The following is a 15,347-nucleotide window of genomic DNA, read 5'->3' on the forward strand; positions in this document are numbered from 1 at the left end:
AATCGCTTCTCTTTAACTTTTACGAGCTGCCGTGTCACTGGACGAGTGACCTTTGACCTTTGGAGCGATGCGTGCAATCCTGCGGTCGCACTGAGGAACTTAGGACGTACGGTGTCTAAATATAGTCGGAGGCATCTATGTAACGGAGCAACGTGCCGAGGTTGTGTTTGTGTTGGACGCCGTTTGATCGTGTTCCTGCCGTGCATCGAGAGACGTGTTGGATGATCTCAGCTTCCTGCTTCCTGTCTGCGTTTCATTGTTTCGTCCTGTCAGCATCGCTCAGTTACCGAAACTCACGGAGGACTGATTGTTCGGACCGCCGCCATCTTCTCCTCTCCTCTCCTCTCCACTCTTCTTTTCTCTGTCCGTCGGTCAAACAGTTGCTCATGATCTAATAAACTGGAGAGTGAAAGCTGTGACATGAGGTCACAGCTGGTGTGTATGCTGACTGTGTGTGTGTGTGTTTGAAATCCTATACGCACTTGCTTCCTATACTGACACAATGATGTGACACGAGAGAGTTTGTTGCTGGCAGGTTGTTGTTGTGTTATTCGAACAAACACGATCTTGTATCTGGGTCGAAGGACGTCACATGGCAGCATGAAAACCAGACGAAGAGACATTAAAATAAGGAAGTTACAGACTGTAAAACACAGAATATCTTTAAAAAAAAACACATGGAGGACCTCATAACAAACTTCCTTATTAAGATTTTGATGTCTACAAAAGCACGTCTAACAAACTCCAGGAGTCCAGGAAGCTCTCCTCAACAACTACTGAAGACAGGAACTTGTTTGAAAAGTTACAAAACTCCTGAAAACAATTATTATTTATGACCTTTGACATGTGGTCGAGTAAAGTGCACCCACTGACCCACCCAGACAGGAACCATGCTAACACTTTTAGCTTCGCAGCTAAAAGACGTGATTTTAAAACAGTTCCTGTATCTGCTTCCACTGTTGCAGATCTCCAGAAAAAAAAACAAAAAAAAAACAAACTTTCTGTCTGCTCGAGGGTGAGTGGATAGTTTTGGTTCATAAAACTGAAACTGTGTTCCTCGCCCTGCTCGAACATACAGGCCACAGCTTCACGGCGTTTATAGCAGCTCACTATGGAAAGATAATAAATTGCGTTGCACTTACACAAAGTACAGACAAGCGCACACTGTCTGTGCACCCTGCAGATATTCTACAGTACAAGTCTTTGTTGCAGGGGCCACATCCTCTGAGCTGAGATCCTGACCCTAGTTAGAAAGACAAGAAGTGTGTGTGTGTGAGTGTGTGTGTGTGTGTGCGCGTGCATGTGGCCTGCCCACTCAGCCCTTCCATCCATAGGTCCAGATTCCAGCGGACCTCCCTGCTCGGGTGCTGGGGTTGGAGAGCAGGCTTTGAAGGAGGCTCCAGTGACTCATTACCCAACAATCCACCCACCCTCCATGTCCTCTACACCCCCCAAACATCTCCATCCTCGCCTCAGCCTCTGCCCCTTGTCCTCTGGCACAGTTAGCCGCAACACACACTGATACACACACACACACACACACTGACACACACACACACTGACACACACACACACACACACACACTCGTTGAGTTGTGAAGAAAAGAGATTCTGTTTCAGTGTAGCAGGGATTGTGTGGATCGAACCGCTGTGAAAGACTCCTCTGTGTGTGTGTGTGTGTGTGTGTGTGTCAGATGTCGTACTGTATGTCGGCGTGCATGCATGCAGCTAATGCACCGGCTCATCTAATATCTCTCAGGTTTTAACAACATGTGGAACAAGTTTGACCGGATCCAGATCTCAGTTTTCACATGTAACCTTCTCGACTTTTCATGTATAAACCTGACATCCTAATCTGTGCCTCCAGATCTGCTGGAGCTGTTTCTTCATGTTTCCTCGGGGGGGTAGGTTGTGTAAACCTACACCTCAAACTCCCGTTCCCACAGCTCGTGCTGGTCGTACCCCCTCCTTCAACTGGTGCAAACACACATCTGCGACACATCTCGTGGGGGGACGAATCCAGACATCTGCGCCCCGTGTTTTAGCAATCTGGGGTCCGGGAGAAATGTATGTTTTTAACATACTGCTGGGTGTCTGTGTACGAGCCTGGTCATTAGAGATGGAGGAGGAGGAGGTGACATCACTCGGCCTTCCTGTCTGGAGCACAAAGAGCAAAATTAGATTTTTAAAATATGTACGGCTTCACGAGACGTTAGAATGATTCGTGGGAAAATGTTACAAAAAAGCTTGAATGCATTGCGTTAACTCCCGCCTCACAGCCGATCATGAAGCAGGGTGGAGGACAGGTGGAGTCGGTGGAGGGCCTTCAAACCTCTCTGACTTACAGAAAACGTCAACACTCTCCTAATTAAAAGCTTCAAACGACCACAAGTCAGGATGTGAGTCACGTTCCTCCTGGCATATAAACGACACGGCCGTGTGATGTTGGCGAGGACGCGACAGATTAAGGACTCTGCCGTGCTGACGAGGTGCCGACAGACGTAACGGGTCTGCGTGGATGATGCTGTGTTTACGTTGCTCGAGTGCGCTCGTGCTGCATTTTTAAGTGTGCTGTCTAATTTGATTCACGCTGACCTCCAACACAACCGTAGCCTATTTGGCAAAAGGTCGGCCACTGTGCTCAGTCGCAGGGGCGGCGTGTGGACAGAGGGGACCATTGTGAGGCTCCCTGCTCCCTTTGGGAAAGACCCTTGAGCCATGACAAACAGGATTTCCTCTTATTGCAAGATTTCAGTCTTCCCATGTCCGTCTTCTATGGGGAATTTATGGAGCAGCTACTTTAGTGTCACATAAATTCAGCTCCCGGGCAGCGGCGGGGTTTGACGAGGTCGGAGTGTTACTGAGTTACGTTCCGCTCGGATTTGTGGCAGAAGTTTTCACGGCAGACATTGTGACCTGTCGTAGCGTGTGAGGAGGACAGGTGTATTTAATGAAAGGAAATGTTGGCGAGGCCCTTCTGAACATTATGAGTCATTAAGGTGATTAGTTCCACCCGTTTCTCTCCTGCCTGTTAGACATTTCTGCTGTGAGAAGGACATACAAATATACAAAACATGCTCAGCTATTGAACTCATTTCCATGGGTACACAACAGCATGAGGTAAATATAGTAACTATTATAACTATTATTAGAAACAATAACACATTAAAATGTAAGAAATAGCTGATCTCACCCTGTTCTCTACACATTAGCTGCTAAAAAGCTAAATGTCTGAATATAAAAAGAGTTAATGGCGACAAAAAACAAACAAAAAAACATAAAAAACATACAAAATGAATGCTAATGTTGCTTCAGCCATTGCTACTGCAGAATCTAATAATAGCACTGCTAGTTGCCCAACTTTTATAACAGTAGCTAGCCAACTGTAGGCCAGCTATTAGCTAGCTAATGCTACGGTTTCCTGTGCCCTGTTGGAACTTGCTTTTAGCGGCGCATTTATTTTGTTGAATGCAACATCATCAGAGCTGATGATCTAAAGTTTCTCTAAAGAGAAATAAGAGCAGCTCTTGTGAAACTCTGTGTGTCCTTTTGTTTCGACCGACCTGCCCTCCATCCATCCATCCATCCATCCGTCCATCCGTCCATCTGTCCACCGAATCAACATATCCGCCCACACAGGCGTCCAGTTCCTGGGCGGCTGCTGAGAGATGGGCTCACCTCAGAGAAAGGTATGCAGACTCGGAAACACAAACCTACTCCCTGATCATCGGTGTTTAAACACCCTTTGAACAATACGCCCCTGCTGCGTCCTGCTATGATTGATGGAGACATTTGTTGCTGGGTCAATACCACACTGCTGAAGTGATCAGGGAGCCGGAGCCAAGCAGCGAAACAATACAGAGGACCTGGGACTGAAGGGAACGCATTGTGTGAGGATCTGTACTCTTATAAAGGGACTTTCCAGCTTCCCCCCCACCACCACCACCACCGCCGCCTCCTGCTGCTCCTCGTGGCCTCATTACACTGAAAGAGACATTTTCAGACAGAACAGCCCTTAATCTCCCAGTTGTGCACTAAACAATAAGTGTCCAGTAAAATCTAACGTTTTCCAAATGTTTCACACACAGTGTTGTTAAAAAAAGCACCACAAGTATTCCTTAAAGAAGTCAAAGTAAATATACTGTCACTCATATTAAATATGAAGTAAATTATATGTGCAGTTATACTACGTGTTGACTGATAATCTGATCTGATGTTCAGCGTTATTCTGATTATTTGAATCAGTGTTTTTGTTTTTTTGTTTTCTTGGCATGTATTTAAAAAAGCAGCTACTTTGCCTGTGATGCAGCATTCAGCCTGCAAATAAGTGGCGGCTAAAGATATCAAATAATTGCGGTGGAGTAAAATTACAATATCTGTCAACAAAATGTAGAAGAGTGGAAGTATGGAAGTAGCAAAAGTAATTGTATTTGTTCCCACAGGACTCTCTTGGCAAAGGTACGTGACAGGTAAGTCTCTCTCTCTCGCTCTTCTTTTGTTAAAGTAATAACATGTAATTATTGAATATTGACAAAATATTCTTTGGAGACAGATGATACTGATTAACAAAGAAGTAATTAAAGTTTGTGGTTTCCTCCAAAGCACACAGTGATTTCCTGAACCGCCAACGCCGACTGTTATGTTCACAAAACCAAAAACTTAACCCACCCAAACAACACAGATATATATATATAAACTGAATATAAATAATTGTTTTTGAAGAGTCATTTTCGATTTATGTTGTTATAACACTGTTTTAATAATCAGGTTAGGTGTAAGAAAACACCACAAAACTGTTGAGACACAGTCATGAACAGTGGTCACTGGCTTGGCAGAAATCATTACAGTTTTTTTTCAAAAAAAGAAACAAAAAAAAGCTTCCGGTGAACAGATTGTAAAACGCTCTTCTCATGTCATTCTTCATTATGCTCCGTCTATTTGCTCATGTCAAACCATTTCCTAAGAACAAACACAGAGTCGAGGGATGGATTGAAAATCATTTGGCGGAGTGTTTGTGCAGGGTGCAGCGTCCCTGCTGAGCTACCCGTTGATTAGATCCTGGCTGATGTGTTTTGTTGGCTTTTGGTGCGGCACCGGGGGAATTCCTGCATCCATTTTTTTTTTTTTTTTACTTCCCTCTCTTTTCTTCGACTTGTAATCTTCTCCGTGCTGGAATCTTTTCCTCCCCCCCTTTATGCGCTCATTTATCTTTATCTTTCTCTTTCACTCGCTAGCGATCCTCTTGTGCAATATCCACGGTGAACTCATTTCCTCTCGCCCTGATAACGGGCTCTGGACCCGGGGTCATCATTACGGGTTATTACAGCCATTTGTTTCACCTTCGGTTTTGTGTCATGAAGCGTCGATCGTGTTGCAGCCTGATGTAACAGTCGGTAACTCATGTGGTCGACGATCAGCTGCTGTGGCTCGACACTGTCTCTGCCCTCAGACTTCCTGCTGAGTTTCGAGTCTTTATTCTAGGTCTTCATGATTATATCAGCTGGTATTTGTACATAATGAATATAGAATCTGGAGGAAATGGCGAAACAATGCCTTCAATCAAAAACCTCATCACTTAATGTTTCATCTCTTCTCCAGACGTCGTATCTCCACGCATCACTGCGTCTGCACACACTCTGTCGGCAGCGATGGTCGAAACAGACATTTTCTTCTTTAAAAAAAAAAAAAACAAGTCAAGGATTAGACGTTCTGTGTGATGTCTAACATTAGACTTCCAGGCTGGGAAATGTAATGTTATTGTAATCTGTTCTTGGTCATCTCTTCACACGCCCACTCAGGCAGGTGCTGGTAACCGAACCCCCCCCAGGAGCCCGGTTCTGATCAGAACTCATGAACCCCAGCTGCTCTGCTCCGCCGCTCGAAGCCTTATCATCGGCCTGCTGTGCTCCGAAAAAGTCGAAAGGATTTGGTTTTCACCAAAACATAATCATTTACCTCTCACGCATTTTCTGTCTGACTCATCCAGTATTGTTTCTGTAATGGGGCTTAACACAAAGGGGAAACAGGAGTAATCCAAGAGCCAGAAACGCAAAACAAAGTACAAACCGCAAGTACTCAGGAAGAAACAGGATCTGTAGACAGGACGAGGAAACACACCAACCAAACAAACAAACAGGGGGTGAAGGGAAAACACTGGCTTCAGTATACAGGAGGTGATTAACTTATGAGACACAGGTGTACAAAGAAGAAGGGCAGGAAAACAGACAAAGGGAGGAAGTGGAAAGTGACACACGAGGAGAGAAAATAAAACAGAAAATAACTAAAACAGAAACTCAAGTCGTGAGTTGAAGGTTTCCCAGGTGATGTTGTTGCTGTTAATCTTCACACAGACGTTCACACCATGATGTTCCACCTTTAGAAAATGTTATTTTTCAAAACATTTTGCTCTTTTTTCCCATCAGCCTCAGCTGTACTTTGTTTTTAGAGATATTTAGCAAATATATTCACATTTGTGAACATTATACAACTTTAAACAGCTGATAAAACAGACTCCTGTGAAAATGACTTACTTGTAATTTAATTGTGTTTTTTTTTTTTTTCGTGACGTTATTTCAAAGTGTGTACATCTGGTTTGGAGTCGAGCTTTTACTTTCCGTAACTTACGCTGGCCACTATTTAACAGCCATTAACTTAATGTATATGTTTGCATTTACTATAAAATACATACACTCCAGTCAGTCAGCCGACACACAATTGCTACTTCTGTAGTGCCGTTATTTTAGATCACACTACCTTGCTCGACGTCACCTGTCCTGTGATGAACAGAGGCGAGATGTCTCACACTGAAGCTAAAACTGAGACAAAGTGTTAAAAAGAGGGATGCTGTAGTAATACACCACATGAGAAAAAGAATATGTGAAAATTAAAGTATGTAAATCTATTTTACTAGGACCCAGCATATAAAAGTATGAGCATAAAAGTTAGCACAGCATGAGCTCATCAGGTAGGTCAGACTCTTGTGTTGAACTGTATAATTTCCTGAGTGCAAATCAGCCGCCGCTTGTCTACCCGGACGTGACTGTTGTTGTTGTTGGCGCGACATCACAGTGATCCAGTCGGTCTGTTAGTGTGAATATATGCAAGGGGGAAGGTAAGTCTACTTCTAATTCTACCTCCGAGTCCAACACTAACCTCTGAGGCCTGGATCTGATCCTGAGAGCACGTGGAGCTCCCTCGTCCTCGGCCGTCCGCCCCCTCGCCGCCCTGTAGACATTCCTGACAGCGTCTCCTCTCTCTGTCTGAGGCTTCTCTCCGGACAGCTGGGTCTTAAGCAACATGATCCCACTCAGCAGCGCAGCTCCGGCCGACACTTTGTGTGCGTATATATACGGTATGTGTGTGTGTGTGTGTGTGTGGTTGTGTATATCCAATACAGACGCATGTCTTAGATATGAGAGGTGCCACATTCGTGAGATTCTCACTGAAAACAGGCCCACAAAGACAGAGACTCCGGCTATATTTTGGGAAAATATCGCCTTACTCCGACATGTGTTGGATTTCTTGTTGTTGACTTTTTTTTTCCCGGAGCAGCGGAAGTGGTCTGGAAGTAGAAAGCTATTGGGTTGCATCAGGGGAATGTCCCACAAACAGAAAATGACGAGTCGAGCCCCCGCTGGTATTTTGCTGGAGGAGGGTTTATAAAGAGTCCGAGTGTCTATGACATGATACACACTAAGATACGGGTTCGTGAGGGTGGGACGGTGGACCTGAAGATGCAGGCCTGGCGTTTTCTTTCCCAGTGACTCAGCAGACAAAAATGGACGTCTGAAAAACACAAACACTGTTGACATGACAACAGACGATTAGGAGAATGACGCCTTTGTGGCTAAAATGAAGTTGGGAGGGGGGGGAGATTGGTCCATTTTATCCACGAGTCCAGATCTGGGAATCGAATGACCTTAACTTGGATGAAGGAATGATAAATGGGAAACAGCAGTGAATCCGCGGAGGGCTTGGCCGTCATTTTTCCTCTTTGGCAGCCCAATTTCGATTGTCGAGAAGTTCTGTTTTACCGCAGATTCCTCACGACTGTTACTTCAGCCGTGGCCCGAGGGCGTGTGTCGCTCTCTGCTGAGGTATGCGCTCAGGTATGCGCTCACCTGAGCCATGCGTCACAAGGTGAAATACCGAGGGAGGTCATTTCCCGTCAAACAAGCCCATTAATAGCACCTCTCTGAGATAATCCCATTCCTACGGTTTTACAAAAGCCGAATACTGAGTGAAGTGCTTGAGGCCTGTAGAGACGGCTGCTGTGTTTGAGGATCACCACAGAGACACGACACGGGCCGCGGAGGTTGTTAGTAATCGGACCATCGCTCAAGGCCTTGCATAATATCCTGGTAGTCTCTGCTGTTTGGGTTTTAGTAGGTTTATATTTACACGAAGCACGAGTGTTGCGTCCTGCCGGCCCGCCTGCGTCAGCTCGGCCTCTGACGGGAAAAGCGAGGGAGGAAATGACACAACAGGGTGACGTGAAAACAAAGATACAAGTTCCGACATCATAGCGGCTTACAGGAAGCGGGGCGATACCCTCCGTCAGCGCGGAGAGCCGCAACGATGATGCATAACGTGAATGAACAGATGAGTCGGGCTGTGGAGTGAAGTGGTGTTATCCTGTCATCAAACTGCGCTGCGCTGAAAGTGATATAACGCCCTAAAAGGCCCAGACACGCTTTTAATGAGCCGCACAGGGTGAGATTCTCCGTAAAAACAGACTCGTCATCGCGACCTGAATCACAACTTGTCTATATTTAGAGTCTGAACCTCGCAGCTATGAAATCAAGAGCCTTTCATTTTCAAATCCAGAGGAAGAAGATTCCCCCACCGTTAGATCTTTATCCTTCAAATCCACAAAACTCAAGGTGTTAATATGAAAATCTTCAGGTGCTGAAGATGAGATGTGACTGAACGAATGTAAAACAGGACCAGAACCAGGATTGTTTAGAAATAACGAGGTCTGTCGTGGTCCTGGTTCTGGTCTTGTGTTTCCTCCACCTGCACCTCCTCCACCTCCTTAGATTTGTCTGTATTTAAGCCTTCACACTTCATTCTGTCTTCTGCCTGCTTGTCTTTTGTTCCTCGTTCTGCCTCCTGAGTGTTTTACATTTGAGTCCTGACCTCTTTACCACAAATCATGACAGAGTTCAAAACTCCTAATCTGACAAAACAAAACAAACGCTGCTCATCTTCATGAAGAAACTTTTGTATACACACTCAAAACTTACTTTGTGGATCATATTAAAGGGTATTAGTTTGTTTAGCTGTTCAATAAAATTATATTTTTTGTAAACTGATTATTTATATCATGGGAATCTTAAAGCCTTTTCCACAATATAAATCAGGCTTTTAAAAGAAGAAGAAGAAGGTGATCCCCTCACTCTGAATACATGAAAATGTAACAAACAAGGAAGGAAATGCTAAATAATCTTAAAATAAATATATATTTTAAAAGCCAACACGGCAACATGTGTGTGGCCAATCAAACGACACGGATAATACCACGACACGTTCAACAAACGATGGACAAACGCAAACAACAAAACAACATCACGTAAAATGAGAAATGAATTTATACACGTAATGTTAGAAAATAGATACACAGACCAAAATATTGTATTTGTTGTGTGCGTGTGTCTGAAAACAATCAGATGTAATGACATTAAGTTTTTAAAAAATATGGGCTCATTATTCATCATGAGGACATAAATTATATTAAGATACCAGATACTTTTTTATTTTTGTGGTCCACATGTAACCTCCATCTCTTGTCTGGAGATATCCAAACTCAATTTTCTTTTCTAGAATATGAATTAAACAAACTGCTGCGTTAAACTCTGAACTCCCCATGAACTAAAACCCGAACCAAAGAAAAGACAACAAGATGAAAATGACTCATCTTACTGAGTCCAAACAAACTAAAAAAAACACTCAGAAACACTCAGAAACTCTCCTTAATCCCGTCCCTGCTCTCAGCGCACCACAGTCCTCTTGGATGGTGCTTTTGTCCGGCTGTGACAAACAATATAAAAGGATGTTATAAAAAGATTTACATCTGTATACGGAAAACACGCTGATGTCCCGAGATATTGTGGAGTCGAAGCTGCTGAGGATGTTTGTGTTGGAGTGCAAGTGAGCTCTCTCCGAATGATGAAACAGGGAGTGAGACATGTTCCCTCTGGCCTCCAACCTTCACCTCACAGCACCCTGCTCAGCTGTCGCTACACACACACACACACACACACACACACACACACACACACACACACACACCTTCAGCTTGTCAGTATCACATCTCCTGTTTACAATAAACGCCTCTGAATCTGACATTTTGTCCTGCTCGGTTTAAAAAAGAACAAAAAACAGATGATTAATGGAAGATGTGTGTTTGGGTCGTGGCCCTGCACACACACGCATACACACACACACACACCCATCCTCTCTATTTATTGCATTTATCTTCTCCTCTGGGATGTAACAATGCCCTTCAGTGTTGCACAGCCGTGCCCCGTCCACATAATGACGGCCTATGGAGCGATGACGCCGAGGCTGCGAGTATGGCCTGAGTGTGTGCCAGAGCTGCGTCAGAGGATGTTTATACAGCCTCTGTGTGTGTGTGTGTGTGTGTGTGTGTGTGTGTGTGTGTTTGCTGTAAAGAAGACAAAGCTCTCACACTTTTGTGGCCGAGACGTACGTGTGGATTATGACACATTTTGTCGTCCTCAGAATCGGAGCTGGATGCGAAGAAGAAGCACTTTCCTCGGCTGAAGCGTTTCCAGAAGAGAGTTGTGCGCCTCTGGTAACACAATCCCCGGTGTGGCCCTTGGCTCGGGGCCCAAAGGTGTGTATGTGTTTGTGCGAGATTAAAGTGGTGCCAATTTGCGAAGCGGTATTTTTAGAGAGGTCCGGTAATACTCCTCAGATCAGCGCAACCCTTTGATGCGTTCATTGTAGCGCGATCCTACTTCAAAGCTGCACACATGGACGGGGAGGGTGACGCTACTGCACACTTCATTACTGAAGGCCCAGAGATTCAGCTTTCTGTCACCTCTGACCTGTCGGGCATTTGTGCACATAACACACTTCCAATCCATAAGATCCTGGAGCAGGAGGTATTTATGTGCAGGAGGGGCTCTGCGGGGTTTAGCTCCAACTCTGCCGCGTCAGAATCACATCAGACTCGGACTTTAAAATCAAAGAAGCATCTGATCGGACTGACTTCTTCATCCGGTGTGTGTGTGTGTGTGTGTGTGTGTGTGTCATTGTACAGCTTTCGTCACGGGAACTAACACAGAAGCAGTTTTGAGTGGCCTGCAGGGTGTTTACAAGTCCGTCTCTGTTTATACGTCTGATTTCTGTGAATGTGAAACAGTCACGAAACTTGAAATTTTGGTCTACGAGATAATATAATATCAGATTTTCACTGCAGGATAAACAAAGTCGTGACATCACGGCGATATTTATTTGAATCTGGAGAGAAAACAGAGATCAGATCTCTCTGTATCTCTGTTTACTCTGTGTTTTGTCTCCTTTTTGGCAAATAAATAAAAAGTAAAATACAACTGTGGAGGTGGAGAGAGTCTGTAACCGTCACTGTTCAACAACAAAAATAAAAAGTACAATTACTATCAAATACTCAGTTACTGGTGAAAAGTCAACCAGATGAACTCATCACCAACATTCAGACAAGATCTCATGTGTGATATCAACACAATATCAATATTTCATCATATAACTTAACAATAATATCATGGTTATCGTCAGTACCACCGTAATGAGTCAACTACTACTGTTTGATTTCTCTCAGTTCGATCAGTCCCAGAAATACACTTTTAAAATGGTTTATATTCATCAGTTTATTTAGTATTTTAATTCCTGTTTGTATAGTGTTTCCTGATTTGTTCTGGCTTTTCCACATTTATATCTTGTTTTTAAGAAAAAACTTTATTTCTATTGAATCTCTCAAAATAAGAATTGCAGGGCTACCAAATGCCAAATACAGACAAGTTCAAAATAAAGCCAGTAAAGTTAATAAAGTCATCGCTCTGTCTGAGTATCCAGCCACAGATTTAAAAGTTTATTGCTTCTATTTAAGATATAATAAGAAGTTATGACACATCTGACATATTAAAGGTTTCCAACCAGCACCTGGTTGTTTTGTTATAAAGAAAATTGTTTCACGTAAATCTTTTTAATCTCTCTTTTATCAACCCTGGAAGGTTTTTTTTTCTTCTCTCTGATCACGACTGAAGCCGTGCTGGCTCAGTTTACAACAGTAATTAAAACAGGTGTGTAACTTGGTGCCACTTCAGTCCATTCAAATGTGATAACAGGGCAGTGAAGTGGACTTCCTGTGTGTGTAGAGAACACAGGTGTGTGATAAGGATGAACCCAGCAGGGTCACCTGTCAGAGAAACGGCCTGAACATCAAGTCAGACCCGGTGTGACCCGGTGGAGCTCACAGTCAGCAACACCAGACAGGACGAAATGTTTAAATCTGAACTTTTTAAGCGTCTCCATCCAATCTGAGGCTCAGCTAACCTCACCACACCTTGTCGGCGGTTAAGGTGTGTTCAAAGGCGCCAACGTGTCTTTCAAGCGTCCCGTGCTTCTGACTAAATCTGTCCGCTTATCAGCTGTGACTCAGTCCGAAACCCTCCCAGTGACAATAAAGAGCCACATTCCACCTGACAGCAGAGAGGAAAGGGACTTTCCTGCGCGTCCACTCCCTTTTTACTGCTGCATGTCTGGAATTTACTGCAGAAATGTTGTTCCTGAAGTGTCAGAGATGAGATGACTGACACTATAACGCTGCGATCACATTAAAATACCTTAAGAAGAAGGAAAATAATAAGAATAATCAGAGGAGAGCTTCACTTTATGTCAAAAAAATGCATGATTGTTTTTATTCAAATAAATACACGCACTCAAACACACATTGAAATAGTAAATAATTTAAAAAAGAAAAAACAAAACAGACAAAAAAACAAACAAAACAAAGCTGTTTGCCAGTAAAAGAAAAAAAACATACATCATGTCAGATTCTGGAAAACAAATAAATAAATTAACATCATGGTTTTAGGAGAAATTTCCCTCCCAGGAGAGCAAACTTGAAATAGTTTTGACAATTCAAGGGTTCAGTCCTGTGTGTGTGTGTGTGTGTGTGTGTGTGTGTGTGTGTGTGTGTGTGTGTGTGTGTGTGTGTGTGTGTGTGTGTGTGTGTGTGTGTGTTTCTCGTGGGTCTCTGTCTCTCTCAGGGAGCTCAGTCCCGAACAATCCTTCATCTCCGGACCGGATGACCTCGTCTTCCTTTCTTTTTTCTTTTTTGGTCCGCGTATTATTTCTCCGTATGGTCCAAACTGACACTGGAAATAAAAAAATAAAAAAAAGGAGATAGAATAGAAACACGTCATTAGTTTCACGAGTCTCCCTCTGCGTTATTTTTACTCATATTTGCCATCATGTCAGCTCATCGTGTCTCTCTCCCCCCCGCCGCTGCTCACCATATTAGGAGTGCTGGCGCGCCGGAGTCCCTCCGCCGGCTCACGGCGCCCTCGCCATGCGCCGCTCCTGCTGTCCGGGCGACGCGCTCTCGTTGTCCTGCCGCGTTTTAAAGTCCTGGATGGCCTTTCTGTTCTGGAAGTCAATCAGAGCCATGGTGATCACCGCGTTCCAGCAGTTCTCCTCCCCGGAGCACCGGAAATCGATCTCCTTATTGTCTGTGGTTACGATGGTGAAGTAGACGAACTTGCCGGTGCGCTCCACGCAGTCCACCTTCTTGATGGACTGCAGCTTCAGCTCTTTGCCCTTGGAGCGCTTCTGCGTGTCCGCGTAAATGTTGAGGCTGTCCGTGGTCAGGACGCACGTCTTCCTCTTCCAGAACTGGAGCAGGTTGTCGCTCCTCTTCTCCAGCTCTCCCTCCTTGAGGACATGGCTGATCTCCTCCGCGGACATTTTCATCGTTTCCGGCGGGCAGGTTCGTGAACTCCCTGCTTCCCCTGATTCGTCGTCCGAGGAGCCCGAGTGAGGAGCCTCTCCACGAGTCGTGTGGTAATCCAGAGTGGCGTTGTGAATGAACCAAGGTAGCAGAGGACTTTTTATAGTCAACTCTGGCCCGAGCCCTTCCCACTTGACGTCAGATGATTTGGGAATGCATCAACAGTTGCCAGTGGAGTAATTCAAGGCTGTGTGGGCGGAAGCTGCGGCGCAGGCGGGCAGGCGGGGTGGTGGAGGGGGAGCAGAGGGCAGAGGAAGTCCTAACGTGGACCTAATTACACCGCCAGCATGTTAATTACTAATCCACATCCTGCCGAGGAGATTAGTGCAAATATTTGCCCACTGCGCATTAAGTGATTCAGTCTAATATGGTTAATTACCAGATGTGCGCGCAGAGAGAGAACCGAGCACATGCGTAAAAACTCCGCCTGCTGCTCCTGTAAACCATTAAGATCATCATTCATCTCAGATGGGTTTTTGAATTCACCCATAAAGTTTATGATCCAGACTTTTTTTTTTTTGTTTTTGTTTCCATGACTGCCTGGTAATTCATCCCCTCCAACAATCCTTCACTGTGCCAACGAGCTCCCCCGGTGACTCCAGACTAAACCTGCTACATCTGAGTGGCTATTCCTGTCTGTGGATGTCAAAATTCACCAAAAAAAAAAAACAGCCCACAAGTGCAAGTTTCCACCGGGTGTCAGCGGCTAAAAAAAAAAAAGAAGAAGCTAGGTTAAGAAAGAAACAGTGTCGTTTTGAAGTTTTCCTGCAGTGATGGAGCCAAAAACAGAGACAGAGAGCAACCAAACATTTGTTTAAGTTTCCCTGCTGCCTTAAAATACGAGTTCACCGAACTCAACTTGATTATTTAGTTCACAGTCGCTTCAGGAAGACTGAACTTTGTTCTCAGTGTGAGACAAATCTGCTTCCTGTGTGACTGGGAGGGTTATTATTATTTTTTTTTAAAAAAGACTTTGATTTCATCTTAACACACTAAAAAACATGTAAACCACCGTTTTACTACATGTGTCTGTAATCTAATTACATCTTTTTAACTGTTATTTAGAATATAATTACCTTTATCCTCTTACATGTATTCTTTTACACCCTCCAAGCTCTCACCCTGTTCTCATTATCATTATAAAACAAGTCTTTTCAAGAGAAACTTAAACTTAGATCTTGAATCTTAACGTTGCAAAAATAAGTTCCCATCATTAATTTCCTCAAGCTACAAAAAAAAAAAAAAGACGGTGTGTCTCCGCAAACTGAACAATCTGAATTCACTTTGAGTCGTAAATTAATTCAACTCGTCATTTCAGAGTCGGATAGACTTG

General features: G+C 44.1%; 1 protein-coding gene and 1 long non-coding RNA gene across 2 annotated transcripts; one reads left to right on the top strand and one right to left on the bottom strand.

Annotated features, from left to right (window-relative positions):
• Positions 1-3,084: 3,084 nt before the first annotated feature.
• LOC119024210 lies at positions 3,085-6,017 on the top strand. Its single transcript, XR_005076421.1, has 4 exons — positions 3,085-3,120; positions 3,640-3,689; positions 4,443-4,469; positions 5,799-6,017. It is a non-coding gene; the product is annotated as an uncharacterized LOC119024210 (long non-coding RNA).
• Positions 6,018-13,161: 7,144 nt separating this feature from the next.
• phlda2 (pleckstrin homology-like domain, family A, member 2) lies at positions 13,162-14,142 on the bottom strand. The gene is made up of 2 exons (XM_037106745.1): positions 13,521-14,142; positions 13,162-13,382 (listed from the first exon to the last, which is right to left on the bottom strand). Exon 1 carries the CDS (start codon positions 13,975-13,977, stop codon positions 13,561-13,563), a length of 417 nt encoding a protein of 138 aa, XP_036962640.1. The 5' UTR covers positions 13,978-14,142; the 3' UTR covers positions 13,162-13,382; positions 13,521-13,560.
• Positions 14,143-15,347: the final 1,205 nt, after the last annotated feature.

Source organism: Acanthopagrus latus, chromosome 8 (assembly GCF_904848185.1).
Source record: "Acanthopagrus latus isolate v.2019 chromosome 8, fAcaLat1.1, whole genome shotgun sequence".
NCBI classification, from domain to species: Eukaryota; Metazoa; Chordata; class Actinopteri; order Spariformes; family Sparidae; genus Acanthopagrus; species Acanthopagrus latus.

What these genes read in the sequence shown, in the direction of transcription:
- phlda2 (XM_037106745.1), bottom strand. Translation starts at nt 13,977, where the DNA reads ATGAAAATGTCCGCGGAGGAGATCAGCCATGTCCTCAAGGAGGGAGAG.